The 17874-nt window shown below is 42.6% G+C and overlaps 1 protein-coding gene across 1 annotated transcript; it reads left to right on the forward strand.

Annotated features, from left to right (window-relative positions):
* Positions 1–7315: 7315 nt before the first annotated feature.
* On the forward strand, positions 7316–12957 carry LOC133904909 (MADS-box transcription factor 13-like). Its single transcript, XM_062346554.1, has 7 exons — positions 7316–7503; positions 9235–9319; positions 11812–11876; positions 11981–12080; positions 12283–12324; positions 12495–12536; positions 12691–12957. Exons 1-7 carry the CDS (start codon positions 7322–7324, stop codon positions 12955–12957), a joined length of 783 nt encoding a protein of 260 aa, XP_062202538.1. The 5' UTR covers positions 7316–7321.
* Positions 12958–17874: the final 4917 nt, after the last annotated feature.

The following is a 17874-nucleotide window of genomic DNA, read 5'->3' on the forward strand; positions in this document are numbered from 1 at the left end:
TCTTAATCCTTGCTACAGCTTTAAATGCATGATCCTTGGAGTCGAGAATATATATACTCATACTGTGTAAGACTTGCTAGTACCTTCGTACTAAGGGTGCTGCCCTTAAGTTGCTTCCAGGTTCGCAGGTTGGCGAAGAAGAGGCAGTGTTCGGCTACTTTGTGCCTGCCGATCAGGGTGGCGGGCAGGAGTAGCATCTTCTACTCCGAACTCCGGCGCTTTTGGTATGGAGCCTAAGGGCATACGGCTCCATACTCTTTTGTTGTATAGGTTTTTCTTCCGCTGCATAGTAGTTGTTGTTGTTCCTCTTTTGTTGTAAATTGTGGAAGCAGTTGCTTGTTTAATAATGGTAATCCAGTTTAATTATTTGCTCTCTATTAAACTGTGTTGTGATATTTGAGTTGGAAGGCATGTGTTCCGATCCTGGGCACAAAACACGTGCCGGGACTACCGGAATGGTATTCTGGTTAATCGTCGAGGTTGTGATTATGAATAATGATCCTCCTGATGATTAATTAGAATACTATTTGGACGGTTCCTCACAAAAACTAACTAAAGAACCTAGCACTAGCGATGGTTCTGCTTTTCCTTCCAACCCTCCATCCTCTCCTTCCAGGCCACGCTCACGTACGTGTAGGTGGCCAGATCCTTGGATGGGTCCATGGATCTCGGTTGATCTGTAGGTGAGTATGAACAGGAAGACGATGCACCAACAAGTCCATGGATCTACTTCCAGGCTCGTACCAAAGACAAACATGACCGTTCCAACCAGAAACATGTCTGGAGGTGAAACAAGTAATGCAAAATGGAAGCCATTACTACAAATCTGAATATGTGGTGATGAAGCAAGCAGGCACCTTGAGGAAGCATGGGACGGAGCCGACGAGTGAGCCATCGATGGTGAGGAAGAAGCGACAAGCGTAGATGACCTTCTCGATCCGCGCCTCCAGCTCTGACTTGTACGCCATCATGGGTAGCCCCACCAGTCGAAACTGCAACCCGCGCACACGATGGTAGTGGTGGTGGCCTCCACGCCCACCCGCCCACTCGTCCTTGGCCTCCACACCCATCCGCCGCCCGTCCACGCTCCCATACCCATGGGGCTTATGCAGCGCATCAAGAGGCCAGTGGAGGCTGGTGAGGGGAGAGAGAGGCCGGTGAGGGGAGACAGAGACGAGAGAGAGAGGCTGGTGATGGGGGGAGAGAGACTAAAGGGAGAGAGGTGCCGGTGAAGAGATAAGGGAGAGAGAAAGGAGATAAGCCAGACCTGAGCACAAGCAAAAATCACAATGTATTAAAATTTCGGGTCCGCTGAAAGTATCAGTGTTGGTTCGAATTATAAACTGGCAATGATACTATCAATGATGATTTATAATTTGAGTATGCACTGATACTGAGTTACGAACCAACATTGAATATTGATACTTCATCAATGCCTGTTCTAGTCTAGCTGACACTGATGACCTAGCTTGGATGATCTATTTTGTTATAGTGCAAGGTATAAGGTGCCGGTGAGTCACCAAGACTCTAAGGTGTCAGTGTACCTCTCGGTACAAGCTAGGATCACTCCTTGATCCCCTCTCTAGACAACAACACATAGCAACACTTCTCTCTAGGTCTAATAGCACTAATCACTCTCCTAATCTTATGTTAATTGCCTTAGATGATCACTTTTAGTATTTTGGTGGCTTCGATGTCTTCTCAAGTGTCTATGAACTTCTCTGGACTCCAGCACACTCAAATGGTTGGGTGTGGGGTATTTATAGCCTCAAACCCACGTACTAGCCGTTGCTCCAGTAGTCACAAAAGACTATGAACACCAGAGATTCAACGTTAACAATAATACAAACACTGGACCATCTGGTGTGTACAACAGTAGAAACTAGCCATTGGAACTCCACTCAAACTCATTGTGAATACCGGATATTCTGGTGTAACCTTGAATCTCATCACCAGACTATCCGGTGTTTATACTTCAACTAACTAAGCTACTTCTTTTACACTGTTTATTGTCTGGCATGTAGATCTTCAGGACACCAGACCAACCGGCGTATACAACCACGCCAAACTAGCCGTTTAGACCTTCTCTTGGAAAATGCTCTGGTGCAACCATTTGCCGAACCATCTGCCGTGTAGATCTTCAATCTTCAACAGTTCTCTAGAGAAATGCTCCGGTGTGTATATCCTCTCTGAGCACCGGACCTTCCGGTGTATACAAATCTTCTGCACCAAAATATTCCTCCTGGGAAATTCTCCGGTATGAACATCTTACCGAACATCGGACCATCCCGTGTAGTCTTTATTTTCTCCTCTGAGCTGAAAAATACTAATGTGTGTATATCTTTCAGAGCACCGGACCATCCGATGTGTTATCTTTTCTGACCACCGGACCATCCGGTGAGTGCAATCTTTTCTGAACTCATCCAATTCAATCTTTCTTAAGTTCAACTTCGATAGTTTCTTCATGTATAATATTTATGAGACCTACTAAAGCATATACTTGACAAATATATTACTCCTATTGACTATATTGTCATTAATCACTAAAATCACATAGATACCCTAAAAGGACCATGTTCGCTACCACTATTGTATAATATTTCGTTTCAGACTTGACATGGTACTACAATATGTACTTTTGATCATTATGTTCTACTAGAATATATTTATAAAATCTAATAAATTTATGAATTATGAAAGTATTTTTTGAGCTAAATCTTTACATATGATTTTTCATATTTCCAAATCAAATATTTTAAAATTTATTGATAGTCAAAGTTTGAAAAGTTTGTCCAAATTATGTTTAAAACGTCAAGTATTTGAGACTGGAGGGAGTAATTAATTGCAGTAGACCATGTTTAAAGAAATGTGTTAATCAGTGGACTTAATTCGATTGGCAGTAAGAATATGTACAATAGGGTGCTTAAGGAAAACAACTCTTAACTGCACTAGCACATGTGGTTAGGCGGAGGGCTAGATGCTTACTTAAGCGTCGCTTCTTATATTAGTGTTAACAAAATAGTTAACTATGTTTAAGCACCTATAATCTTTCTTATATTAATACTAATAAGATAGTTAATCATATTTAAACACATGTAGTCTTTGTTTATATTGAAAACTACAATTTTTATTTAGATGCTCAATAGTTTGTTTCCTTAAGCATCTAGCATTATTAATGCTCTAAGTAACACCTATTAAGCACCTAGCATTGTTAATTCGATTTAGCCGGACGGATTGATATATACAAACCGATGGAAATTTTCATTAAGCAATGTTGTCCAAAATAATCATGCATATGCATCTACGAATGACGAGCTCCCTGCTGCTTGGCGTACGAACGTGTCAGGCAAGAACAAGATGCATCGATGGTTGCTTTTCGTTTGGATCGATCAGTGCCTAGCTCAGCTTACTCTACTCGTCCGGCCGGCCACATGGAATGGACCTGCAGCTCAGGCGGCTCTGAGTGATGGGAGGAAGAAAGCAGCTCAGGCTCAAGCATCAGCTCAGGTCTGGTCTGCGTGAGTGATGGTCGATGCACCATCGACAGCAGCTAGGCCGAGGAGAGAGAGGACGCGTAGTGGTAGTGGTGGTGGTTAGAGAGAGAGAGAGAGAGACAGAGAGAGAGAGAGACAGAGAGAGAGAGACAGAGACAGAGAGAGAGAGGGGTTAGCATTGCACATGCACTTGCACTGAAGTGGCAGCTGCTTCTGGGAAGGCTTAGGGCGCAGGATCAGGTGCTGCTCACCCATACTCGGCAACTCGACATTGACGGCCCGTGGCCCTCTATCTCTCTCTAGAAAAGCAGGGGGAAAAGATCGATCTAGTGATATCTTTCCGCCTCTCCGTACGTGCCAGAGAACAAGTGACTTTTCATACGCGAATTAAAACAAGTTTCGAACACGACAGGTATATAGCTCTTATTACTGATTACCATGTATCAAAATGCAAGGTTATATATGACTGCAGGGCCAGGTTAAACCCCAAGCTAGCTTTTAATCCCGACGCTGCCTTCTGAGTTCTGATTTCTGAATGCTTGCTTGAAATCAGCACGGATGGAAATGTCCTCCTCCTGCAAGTCCAGTAACATGAGCATACAAGAACAGCAAGCAGCAGCAGCAGCCAAAGCCGTGCACCAAAAGGTGGAGAGAGAAAGCTATAGAAGGTTGCAAGAATTTGAATCGAGGAATAATAATGAGTAAAGGATATATATGGAGGAATAATAATGACTACTGGCCTACCTGTAGGACTACATATATAATCATGATTCACTACGGCCGAACAGGTTATCACATATGAGTTTGGTTTCTATCTCTGCAAAAGTGTCTGTGATATTGAGCTTATCACAGACGAGTAATACTCTGTCTGTAACATAGCTATACATCACAGAAGTTTTTTTTTATGTCCGTCTATGATACTATTTAAAAAATGATTTTGGATGTAGGAAAAATAAAAAAATCTTTTCACACCCAGGCCAGATGTCACTAGTCATACGACCTATGCCATGTCATCACAAAGTCACGCGATTTTTTGTATGAAACACGTATGACTGTGGTTTGTGGGAATCGAACTTGCGACATCAGGTCTCGCGTGTAGCTTCCTTACCATCTCACTTATACATTATTGCTAATAGCAATAAGATATTTTATCCTTTTGACCCTTATTGTCTGAAACTTTAGACAATTATTTGAGCATCTAAATACTTCAAATGAAAATATTATAAACTATAAAGTTATAGATTTCGTCGAGAGCTACAATTTTTATATAAAAAAATTGATCATTTGATGTTATTTGAAAATTTATAAAATATTTACCCTACAGGCACAAAAGGTTTTCGTTAATAACCGTCTGTGTCTTCACATCGTAGACGATTTTTCTTAATTGTACGTCTGTGTTTTATGATACATCACAGACAAAATTTCTTAATGTACGTTTGTGTCTTATGTCTCATCACAGACGGTTTTTCTTAATATCTGTCAGTGTCTTATAACACATCACATACGATTTTTTTTTAATATCCATGTGTGTCTTATCACAAACGGTTTCTATAAAAAACTATATGTGACTTCTGGCACACCGAGACGATAGGTCGTGTTACAGACACGTCTATTTTAGCAAACATCTCTGAGTACCTTTGTCAGTAACAGGTAAATCGTCTGTGATACTCATCTCCTTTCACTGTTTCTGTGTAGTGGTTTGCAACTTCATGAAAGGCTTATGCATTTCTTCTTGGATGCATATATGTGAAATGCCAGGCAATTGGGACTAGAACTACCATGCATACAGGTACATATAATGGATACATGCAACAGAATTTATATATTGGATGCCTGGGTTCGGATATGATCGAGTAGATGTCAAAGGATGTAATCTGCAGCAAACGAAACAAAACAGAACACAATAAAAAATATGGCGCAGAGTGTGCATAGTTTTCTGTGCATGTGCATGCATGAATACCTTTCTAGCACCAATGAGGAAACTACAATTTCCCATTATGTAAATTTGACTTAAGGACCAATTATATATGCCGGTGTTAGTAATTAGTGCCTCTGATCTCTTTGAGAGCATGCATGTATATATATATAACAGCACATGTGATAACGTGAATAATAAGTACGTCTATCTAAACATGCTTAATCTGAATGTGTTTGGAGTTCTGATTAAGACTAGTGCTATACCTGAACTTACCATGCATGTCCAAAACGCACATACAGATTTTTGCAAGAAAATAAGATGATAAATTGAGTTGGATTTTGCTGGACTAAATGTACACAAGGATCGGAACGGGTTTCTTAATTAGTTCATATGCAGTTTGCTTCCTGCCTACTCCACATTACCAATTCTTCGAGACAAAATACACACAAAAAAGGAGAGGCCATAAACAAATGCTTTAAGAATATGTAAAATGTCTATATATCTATATATGGGTAAGCAAGATAACAAAGGTCTCAGCAAAGAAGACCACAATTTCTGGTCAGTGGTGGTGGCCTTTGCTCTCTGCTGCCTTCCCTTACCTTGCATTACATTGGCTTCTATTAAACCACTTTACCCTCACGCCGTAGGCAGGAAACCAAGGTAGCCAGAGCTCCCTTTCCTGGCTTGCTTGCTAGTCCAAGAAACGAGAAGGGAAGAAGGTAGAGTCCTCTACACACCTATCTCAACTTTTTCGGGAGATCTTTTTCAGCTAGCTTATCTCTTTACATGCTAATTTTCAGTTGTGGAATTCTACAGTTCTGTGATGTGTTATGAGAGCTTGTGATACAGTTTCTGCTAAGATCTTGTTTGTACTTTCCCTCCTTGAGGAAAAAACCCTCTTCTGTGCTTCGAGTTCTTGCAAGAAAAACCATGAGGGGACTTCTGGTTTGATGCTTCTCTTTTTTTGACCAAAAAGTTTGGTGCTTCTTTGTTTAGAATGGATTTCCTCTCTCTCTTTCTATATGCATGCATCTGGGTTCTTTGCCTGTGATCTTGTTTTGTTTTCGAAGGTTTTGGTTTTTGGCTTCTGAAATTTCTCTTCCTAGCTTGCTAGATCTTTCATCTTGTACATGGGGTAGTACAGTATTAGACCATATCCAGCTCCCAGCCGGCAGCTTCCCACTTTGTGATATTTTTTTCTTAATTTGGTCAAATTCGTAGAAATGCTGAGAATTTGCTAATCACCTCTATAACACTTTTCCCTGCTTTGTTAGATGGCTAAACATGATTCCTCAGATTTAGCTGGTTCTTTTTCTTCAGTTGAGGGAACTATTTTTACATCTGATCCTTAGGTTGCTTCCTCAAGTTGTAGTTGAGGGATCCAGAAGAGCATTTCCTTGAACACATAGAAAAGAAGCCCCTTAATTCATCTCACTGGCTTGTTTCATGTTTTCTTTCTTTTACCGCTTCTTTCTTCAACTATTTCGGGAGTAACATCTATGTTCTTTGGGACTCGTTTCCTTGGATCTTGTGTTTACATGATCGTCTTCCCTTGCATCTGTGTTCCTTTCTCGAGAGAAGGGAAAAACTGGGCCTGGCATCGATCTGTCCAATCGTGACATCACGATTTTTTTATATCTTCAGATTTGATCCATCTGTCAAATCATGGAATTTTTGTCATCTTTTCTTGGAACGCTCAGATTTCTTCTTTCGTTCTTGATGCTTTCAACTGGTTTCTTGAATCAAAACCCGTGTTACCTTTTCCCTTTTCGTAGACACCCATGAAATTGTTTGATCTGCCATGCATAGTGTACTGTAAAGCATGGTTGGATCTTTCAAGCTCTCTTGATCTGTTTTGAGTAAACCCCCTCATGTGAAAATTTGCTGACTTTCAGTTGAGATCTTCAGCATGGGGAGGGGAAGGATTGAGATCAAGAGGATCGAGAACACCACAAGCCGCCAGGTCACCTTCTGCAAGCGCCGCAATGGGCTCCTCAAGAAGGCGTACGAGCTCTCCGTCCTCTGCGACGCCGAGGTGGCGCTCATCGTCTTCTCCAGCCGCGGCCGCCTCTACGAGTACTCCAACAACAGGTGCGTGCACATACATCTTGTACCTAGCTAGCATGGTGAGTGCTTGATTCCCATAATTAGGATGTCATTTCATGCATGCTCAACTCATTTGCTGAGTTGCTGTTTCTTCATGCCTACTGGCCGGTGATCACTGAGTACAAAATTGAACCTGCAGCGCAGTAGAACTTTAGAGATCGATCCTTCAGAATGATCCGGAGCAAGTTATTCATAAGTTTGCTCGATCGATCTTAGGTGAATGAATTGAGTAGTACTGGACTTGTATAAAGATCAAACTTGTATTACTTTGTTTCATATATGTATATATGTATCCGCATCAAGTAGTGTGTATATATGTTTGCGGGTTAAGTTTCTTCTGCTCTTGCCCATGATCAGAGGGTATGGTACATACCCAGCTACAAAATTATATTATTCGTTTAGTGATAGATCATTTTAACAGGCCAGCAAGAATCTTTGATGAGTGTAGTTAGAGTCGATCGCCAATGCTCATTTTGGTTGGACTTTTAATGTGTGTGAGCTAATAAAACTTGTGTTCCTTCTTCTAGTTAATTATTTCGAGTTTATCATCCATTGAAGTATGTCATGATTTAAGTCTTTAACCTAATAGCATCGCTAAAAAAATGCCAATTACACATGGTGAACAAGGAAAACGAGAAGGAAAAAAATGATGACAATCCTTTATTAACTGATGCACCAAATTAAATTTCCAATGTGTTCTCATCTCTAGTTTTGTCAAGGTGCTTCATCCTTTTGTATCAAATTGGTAGTTTTGCCTGTCATATGTGTATGTTGTGATTGATTTTTCGAAACCAATAATTAAGAACAATTAAAAAATATATATGTTGTGTATAGAAAATGATCATTCCATTACACTGCACAACAATCAATCAGTTAATTAATTGTTCAAAATGTTTGCTATTTCTGAAGCATATCACACTTGAGGTCCAATCATATAAGAAATTTGCAAAATTTCGTGATATCTTTCACTGTTATCATTCAAATGCATTTGGATGCCATTCTCTCTCCCTCTCTCTCTCTCTCTCTCTCTCTCTCTCTCTCTCTCTCTCTCTCTCTCTCTCTCTCTCTCTCTCTCTCTCTCTCTCTCTCTCTCTCACATAAGCTAGCATATGTCATATCAGCAACAGGTCTCTCTCACTTTGGGTGAGAGGACATTGCAACGTACCTGACCCTAAACTAGCCATCAAGAGTTTCCCTTTCCTTGCTTCCCCTCCCCAAGTCCCAACCATACACTGATACGCACATGCATGCAGGGCGTACGCCTCGCCTCGTTTGCAAACTTGCACCGGCTTAGAAACTGCATCATCCTCCCATATTCGCTGTGTTTGCTCTTCTCTCATGTTATGTACATCATCATCATCATATCTCTCTTTCTCTCTCCATTCCTTTCTTGTGTTTATGTAAAGTTTTTCACACAGCTAGAAAAAGCACAGTAGCATAGCTGCATGCATTCTTTGCAAAATTTTGTACCGAAGTAACCATAGCACTTCTTCACATGCATTTGTCAATTGACTGTGTAGGTATATAGTCATACATGCATATATATTTCACTTGACAATAATGCATTTCACTTTTTTGGTTGCTGGGGTCTTTCGTCTTGTGAACATATCATGTTAATTTATCAGTGCAAGAACATAGAGGTTATGATCACTTCAGTTCTGACTCCCTCTCCATCTCCATGCCTTTTGCTTTGTTTCATTGATCGATCGGCTGCAGTGTGAAGGCTACAATTGAGAGGTACAAGAAGGCACATGCCTGTGGCTCATCCTCTGGGGCCCCACTCTTAGAGCTCAATGCTCAGGTAATACAAAATCATGCACGGTTGCCTTATAAACCACTTAACGTTTAAGTGTGGTGCTTATTATATGATTCACGTACTAAAGTGAACCATGTATAAATTGAGAGTTCGCATTGGATTCTTCTGCAGTTAAGTAGCTTTGACATTAGTACTAGGAAGTACTCCACGATAGTGCAATGATCACTATCCGCTCATCCTCGTCCTGGCCTCCCGAATGCCTTATGGGCTCCTCCACTTGCCATATCCGTCTCTTTCCTAATCTAGACCGCAGGGAGCTCTGCAGCTTGGCAATGGCTCTTTTCACTGTATGTGCTTGAGGAGCCGATGGCTATGTCGTTGGTGGCGCATCACTGGCGGCTACAATGTGCTTGTGGCATGTTCGTGTTTTGGCCACTTAGACCTGGTTGGATGCAGGAGCACTAGGCAAAAGCCCTATTCAGCTTCTTGTCTATGCTGGCATCGTCGATGCCCTCGGGTGCCGTTACCTCCATAGAGGTAGAGTTATGGTGTCCCTTTCAACTCCAGAAGGTTCTTCGGGTGAAAACCCAGTTTTAGATTTCCGGTTGGGCGACAACAACATCTATAGTGTTGTTCCCTCCTTGGAGGTGTCACCTTTGAGTTTCCTTCCCTGCGTCATCGGGTGGCTGCTCGCTTGGGTCTGGCTTTGGTCTGCTCTGCAGCGCTGCTGACCATTTTTGGCCTAGTTTAACTAGATAGATGGTCATGTGATGGTGATTTTTGGGTAGTTCCTGCGGTGCTCTAGGTCTAGTTTATCTAGGTTGTTTGCCCACTATGCTTGTGGTTTTATGCTAAATTTTCCTTTAATTAACCTTAGCAAGCTAGCTCATCAGGCTTTTCTTCTTATCAATATAATAGGCAGCTATCCTACCGGTTCAATTAAAAATAGATAGTGCAAAGAAAAAAGCGTACATGCCTTGATCAGAATATTTGGGACCAAATTGTAATGTCTATATATGTGTACTAAATCATTCTTAATTAACCTTTGAAAAGAAATTTCACTTGAGAGTATAGCTAGTCATGTGTGTCTAGACACTACTACAGAAAATATCATATGCGTCCTCTCTTCACTGCCGGTTCAAAAATAACCGGTAGTGATAACATATCACTACTGGTTCGAAAGCTTCAGGTGCAAAAAAAATCGAGCCAGCAAGAACCGACAATGATAATGATTAATACTGCCGGTAACACGAATGGTAGTGATATTCAAATTATTCGATTCTAGCCAAAAACATGAACCAACAGTGATATTCAAATTATCACTATTGATTCTAGGAAAGAACCGGCAGTGATATTAGCTCATCAAAAGACGTGCTTTTTATAACCGGCAGTGATAATGGCTATCACTGCTGGTTGTGTTTATGAACTAGCAGCGATACTCAAAATCCTTACATCTTCACGCGCGCGCCTGCTCAGCTTCATGCGCTCGGCTTCGCCTAGCGACTTTAAATGTTGTTCACTCTCGCTCGCTCGCTCTCTGCGTGTTCTCGCTCTCACCCACTGTGGTTGCCGTGGCTACCGCGCCACACAATCCATGGATCAGCCACCGGCTCCACCGCCTTCTCTGAGGACACCTCCCACACCTGCCTTGTTGGGGGGGGGGGGAGGCCTCACAGGCCCGATTGTTAAATGAGACACCCCTTACCTCAGACTTTAGCAACTTGGCGGGGTCCCCCTCATTGGACAAGGTGTGGGATGCATTCATCGACGAGCTATCGAAGGTGAAGAAGGCCTGGACGAGCTCATTGTCATCATTGGAGTTGGATCCAGAGGAGGAGGAGGAGGTCGGGGACAATATCGACGCCAATAATGTTGCCGACGACTAGGACGACAACGTTGATGATAGCGATGAAAATGACAAGGATGATGACTTCCAGTCGTGGATCGAGTATCATCTCGACCACGGGTAGCTTACACGCGCATATAGAGTTTTTGCGCGCATGTATAGGGTTTTGCGTGCTGTCGTAGGCATGACAACAGCTTTTGGTGTATAGTAAGATTAGTGTAATATAAACTCTATGAATATGGTGATTAGTAATATTAATCTCATTTAAATTAATTCATTAATACTTAATTTTTTATTTTTTTTGTCTTGAATTGAGTATGACTGCCGGTTCGTAGCTAGAACTGGCAGTGATAAGTATACAAATTGTGAGAATAAGCTCAAGAACCGATAGTGATAGCTTGTATCACTGTCGGTTTGTGTTCAAATATGTAAAATCACTGCTGCTTATTCATTGCCGGTTCAAAAATCGGTAGTAATCACGTTTTTTGAACCGGCACGGATGACCTTTTTCTGTAGTTGTGGAGCTTGCCAAAAGTTTATTTGTTGTGGATCATGCTAACCCTACATGCTTACATCAGTAGTGAAATATGATTGAGGATCATTTCCTTTTACTCAATTGGCCTTGGATAATATTGTGAAAATGTGAGATCCATCTGATCATTTTCCCTCTGATTCTTTGTTTTATCTGAAGCAATACTACCAGCAAGAATCTGGAAAACTGCGCAACCAGATCCAGATGCTCCAAAACACTAACAAGTAAGAGCCTTTGTGCACAATATTTACTTTCTTGGCTATTGAGTGAAATATCACTGGAATTAAGTGCTGCCTCGATCTTGATCAATTGTGTCTCGCTTGTGAAGGCACTTGGTTGGTGATTCTGTGGGCAACCTGTCCCTCAAGGAGCTGAAGCAGCTCGAGAGCCGCCTAGAGAAAGGCATTTCTAAGATCAGGGCCAGGAAGGTAATAAGAATGGACTAATATTCAATCATTTTCACGCAAAATAAATCACAAATAAAGAGGTCTTTAATTTTCTAGATAGTAAATCACTGCTCATTGCTCTCCAAGATGATTTGGTTTAAATAATTCTTCAAGTTCTGATGTCATGGTGATCATATCCCTGAGGTGTTGTTGATTCTGCATGATTGCTGAATTCTTGTTTCAGAGTGAGCTGCTGGCTGCAGAGATCAACTACATGGTCAAAAGGGTAATACATGTCACCTGCACTGATCACCCAAATGGGTCACTTCATTAATTTTTAGATAGTGGAATAAAACCATATCCTGGCCTCTGCATCCGAAGATGCACATAGCCGTTAATTTACACTCTCTAGCCAATCCTCCTTTCATTCTGCATTGAATCTTGTCAAAATTGCAGGAGACTGAGCTTCAGGGTGACAACATGAACCTCAGGACCAAGGTATGCATATGACTGTCAGAAATCAGAATCAAACTTTGTTGCACAGCTAGCTATATATGAAGAACAATCTATACATATCTCTAGCAAGAAGCATGCATGTGCATACGCTGATCACTTTTCTCTCCATCCATCGATCCATGGATCATTTGATCAGATCGCGGAGTGGGAGCAGCAGCTGCAGCAGGTGACCGTGGCCCGGTCCGCCGCCGCCGTCGGCATGGAGCTGAACCCCTTCGCGGCGCTGCAGGACACCAAGGGCTTCTTCCCCGGCGGTCCCTTCGCGGCGGCGCTGGAGATGAAGTGCTTCTTCCCCGGCAGCCTGCAGATGCTTGAGGTGCAGCGCCAGATGCTCGCCACCGAGCTGAACCTCGGTTACCAGTTTGAGCCTTCTGGCGCCGACGCCGCAGATCCCCAGTTCTAACCTGCCAATGAGCTAGCTCTTAACTCTTATGCATGCAAACTGCGATCGATGGAAGCAGCTGGCAGTGCTGCATGCCTCTGGATGTTCTTGGCTACCGTAACCTAGCTTATAATGTGTGCTGCCTTTTGTGTTCATCTCTCTCCTTGCTAGTGATGGAGAATTAGACCTAATCGATCAGACATAATAGTGATCAAATTAAATGCTACAGCACCTGTGAGGCTGTGATCAGGTTAAGTAAAAACATACTCCTATATTGGTTGTGAACTGTGACAATGGCACCATGCTAATTATATTAGTCCTGCTACTACCTCCCTTCTCTCTTACTTTCAGTTTTGTCGACCTTTGACATGAACGGGTATTTCTCGCAGTCTCTAATACACAACTTTGATCATTGCTATTCCTATTTATGCTATAGTAAAAAATACAAAAACAAAATGTAATAACGTAAAACTATTTATATAATTGGCAAATATTAACATCACTCCCATGTGACGTACCTAAATATTTTAGTGGATTAGCTAATTTCTCGATCTAAATGATCAAACCTCCTGCTATTACCCATGAGTATGTGGGTATTATACATTTCAGAGAAAATTATGTCACTAGTATCACAAATGTATCGTGGATAAGCAAAACTAAACTAATAATATCACGAAGAAGATAGAATCTGTATCCGCATCGCAATCATCAATAATTGTCCAAAAAAATTGTTGAGTTATTTACCCTAACGCCAATCTCATCTAAGGTGTTATTTTGAGGGAAAAGAAAGCTCACTTGCAACCAGATTTTCTTAATGGGCTAAAATAAGTTCCTCCACTTTTTTCGCTGCAGCAAATTTGATGTAAGATGATGAAGTAAAAACGTCGAGGGAGCATTTTTGTCATGGAAAGTATTTAATTTGGGGGAAATTCCTTATTTGCCATCAAACAATTGAACTTCCTTACCTGTTCACAGTACCGTGAACAGTGCATTTGGACGGCAGAACTGATCACTCACAGATAAGAAAGTTCGTTTTCTGGAGTGGCAAGGTGGGAAGAGTGAAATTTTTTGATGACAAATAAGGAATTTCCCCTTTAATTTGCCTCATGACCACTCACAGATAGTGTGTCATATAATGTACTGTGATACTAGTGACATAATTTTGCCTCATTTGTGACGAAATTTTGATCATCATTAATAAACACATTTTATGACAATTTGGAAGCATAAGTCCATTTTCTATTTTTCATTACCACTGGATCAACACTGATATATGCATGTTGTTTTATTCTGCTCCAAATCCTATCTAAGTAGAGGATAATGTCGCCTCAAATCCATTTTATATGACATTTGGGCGACAACTTCTCAGACCATGGAAAGTTTGGCATCCACCTTCTCCTTTTCGATCATCACCTGAGAGAGTTGCTAGCGTAGCTCAGTGGCCTCCTTTTCGAGCTCGGCAACTCGGCGTTGCAATGGGACTTCGCCAAGCGGTGCATGGCAAACTTCAAAGAACGACAAGGTCGGTACCAGTCATTTTATAACTCGGTTTCTAACTTGCAGGAAGAATCCTACCACAAAGAAGGCATTGAGCACCGAATCCTACTGATGGCATGCCTGCCCTTCAAGTATATCCCCCCAAGATGGGTCCAGTGGAATCCCATACCCCTTCCGTGAGAGACAGTAGCGGCCTCAGTGTTGGCTACTTCCAGTTCCTGACTGGTAGACACTGACGCCAGGGGCTCGCTAGGCTTATTACCATCTCCCTTGGAGGAGGGAGGCACTAGAGATTGGGGAAGTCGAGGCTTGGGCACTATCGGTGGTATTTCAACTAGCATGCATGAGAGACAAATTCAAAACATACATTCCATCAAGCATATGAAGCAATTATCAGCATAGCTGAGCTGCTTCCTAGGCCCCGAAGGGTTTGCTGGGACTAGAAGGTGTGCCAACCTCTTGTTCCCTAATGCTAGCTAGGTAAAAGGAGTTTCACTCAATGGACTCATAGGGATCGCTGTCTTAATGCGCTCTTGGGACGAAGGCTAAGATGTACTCAGTTAATCAAAGAACTGGCACGACTACAAAAGATCATGGTAAATGCTTAACTTACCAAGGTCAAAGCCATTATCGAAGGCGGTATAGGGTCAGCAAGAGAAAAAAGGAATAGGAGCTGGTGGAGACGGTGGCCTGAGATCATCTGCCACAGAGTCCACTCCCGCGAAATCATCAACCTCCAACACCATACCACTGTCGAATGATGCCATTTGCAGCGTACTTCTAGTCTCACTCGGACCCTTGCTCCCTACGATTAAAACATCGTTTTGGTCTTCATTAGGGGCTCCTATGTTCTCGGCCTCCGGATCGGGATCTCCACATCCGAGAAGCTATCCATGTCAGCAATAATCATCAATACAAGAATGACTACTCGGAAAGAAAAACAAGAATAGAGAAGGTGCTTACCGACAAGATTCTTGTTTGAGCTTCAGGGTTCAACTCTACGAGAGGAGCCAAGACGTGCTTATGGCTGGAAGGAGGGATGGCTTTGAAAAGAACCCTACCCTTCTTATCGACGACTCCTGGTGAGTACACTATGAGAAGAAGCAATAGACAATGACAATAGATCATACAAATCCCTTGCATATGACTACTTGGGACCAGGAAGTATCTATCTCACAATTTCGGGCCGAATCCAATCCAACTGGGAAGAGCCAAGCCCCGCTAATCCTTGACTTCAAAGGACAAAGGTGGAGCTTGATGAAATCCCTGGAAATGTCGTACGTTGTAAGATTCCACTCCTTTAGGAGCAAGATCTCCTTGACAAAATTCCGATGAAGGGTGGTCATCACCAGCTCCTCTATCCAGGTGGCTCTTGACAGCGGTGTCATGCCCGGGTAAAGAAGTCCCTTCAGGCCCTGTTGGCAGTAGAACCACTTCCTGTGCCAACCCGACCATGAGGACTTGGCGGCAAAGCCGATATATTCTACTGCTTTGCCTTCTCAAAGTCAAAATCTAGCGCCACTGGCGACCTTGTTCTTGAGCCTCTTCAAGACATAGAAGTACCGAAAGATGTCAAGAGATGGATGAAAGCTAAGATAGGCCTCGCACAGATGAACGAAGACACTCAGCATGATGAGAGAATTGGGGTTCATATGGATGGGATCCATGCGAAAGAATACCAGCACCTCGAGGAAGAAGCTAGATGGAGGGAAGCCGACCTGGAGCGGAAGAAGTTGAGAAAGACCACTGAGTTGTGGGTGTTCAGGCTCGGGATCGTCTGCTCCATCGTCGATGTGCAGGGGATCAGAACTCAGGGAGGAATCACCTCTTCGCTCTCGGCCTTCTCCGAGGCCTCCTCCGTGATCTCTAACTCCTGCAATTCCAGGATTGTGCTTTCCATCTCGTCAATGGAGGAGCTCTCTTTCTCAATCTTCTTCTTGCCCATGGCAACGGAGAGATTGGGGGAAAGAGGTTTTTTTAGGGGTTCTTGGAGCAAGGGCATAAGGAGAACTATGAGTATGACAGAAAATAGTCATTGACAAAGGAATGGACATTGAAGCGGGTCTCCCTTTGCCTTTATGCAGAGCGGGGGCTCCCAGGGACGGCGGTTTGGCTAACAACGTGACACGACTCAAGGCCACGATCTCCCTCTTTATCATCACGTCGCATTTGATGCCCAGCGCATGCAAGGCAGTTGGCACTGTACCCTAAGGAGTTTAGCTCCTCACACTGCTACCATAATCATGATGATGCGGTAGGAAAATATTCTCGCCACTACCTGAAATCTCCGCAGCAATGTTTCAAATTTTGAAATTTACCAGTAACAAACCTTTTTTCCTTCCGAAGGATAAAGCTAACAAAAAACCTACCTTGATGGAATACCTTCTCGAGTACTCTCTTGAGAACACAGAGGTGTTCAAAATCCTTAATAGGTGATCTAAGAACCCATGAAGCCCAGTTAGACGCTTCACCCTAATCGGAAGCCCAAGTATACTTGATGATGTGGTTAGACAAAAAAAACCTATCTTTATTGGCCATGTATTTGAACCGTTGAAGCCTCATTTCACTTACTGATGGGGGGGGGGGGCTTGATGATTAATAATGGATAGTTACCATATCTGGTTACCCCATTGTTTCCCGCAATTCTTAGGACATACAACTATCTCTGGGAAAGGGATCCCTGGAAGATAGGAAATCACCTGTAGGCGCCCAAGGCGACCTGTAACTGGGAAGGTTTATCTCCAAGAGCAGAAGGAGGAGTCCAGATGACGTACAACACCCTATAGGAGCTGAGGGGCCATGCGGAGAGGAGGAGACAACTCAAACCAGAGCACCACAAGATAACAGAAGTGAAGGAAGAAGTTGCAGACTAGGTTTAGTCCATCTAGGCTAGCCACACACCCCTTTGTAATAGGCTCAGATCTATACAAGATAAACAAGACATAGAGTTATTATCCTTAGGAAGGCCCGAATCTGTCTAAAACTCTTGTGTGTCCCCCTTGTGATTCGTTTACTCAAAGCATCCTCCTATTCTTTAACAAATTCATTAGATCGGTAGTTTAATAATCATCAACACCATCTTAGGACGACCAACCCTAGCCAAGTTCTTGGCTCTCGTGCACTACGCCTACCAGTGTGTGATGTTCATGGGACTCGAGGGAGTCATCACTGTCTGGGGTTTCTCTAAGGCAAGTCTCCGCTACGACAAGAGGAGTCTCGATATGGCGTCTCAGCATCGACCCGATAAGGAACCCAAGAACTCAAGGATCAAGCTAAACAAGAAGCCTTCATCATAACCGTGATCACAACGCCTCAAGAAGCAAAGTTGATAAATTCAAGGATAAGGTTCCATAACCAATTTAGAGCCAATGTAATAGCGCTACGCTATCCCCAAAGTAGTAAGGTCCTTGCAGATCGGCTTAATCTAGTATGTGTCATTTA

The sequence above is a fragment of the Phragmites australis genome, chromosome 22, assembly GCF_958298935.1.
Source record: "Phragmites australis chromosome 22, lpPhrAust1.1, whole genome shotgun sequence".
Classification (NCBI taxonomy): Eukaryota; Viridiplantae; Streptophyta; class Magnoliopsida; order Poales; family Poaceae; genus Phragmites; species Phragmites australis.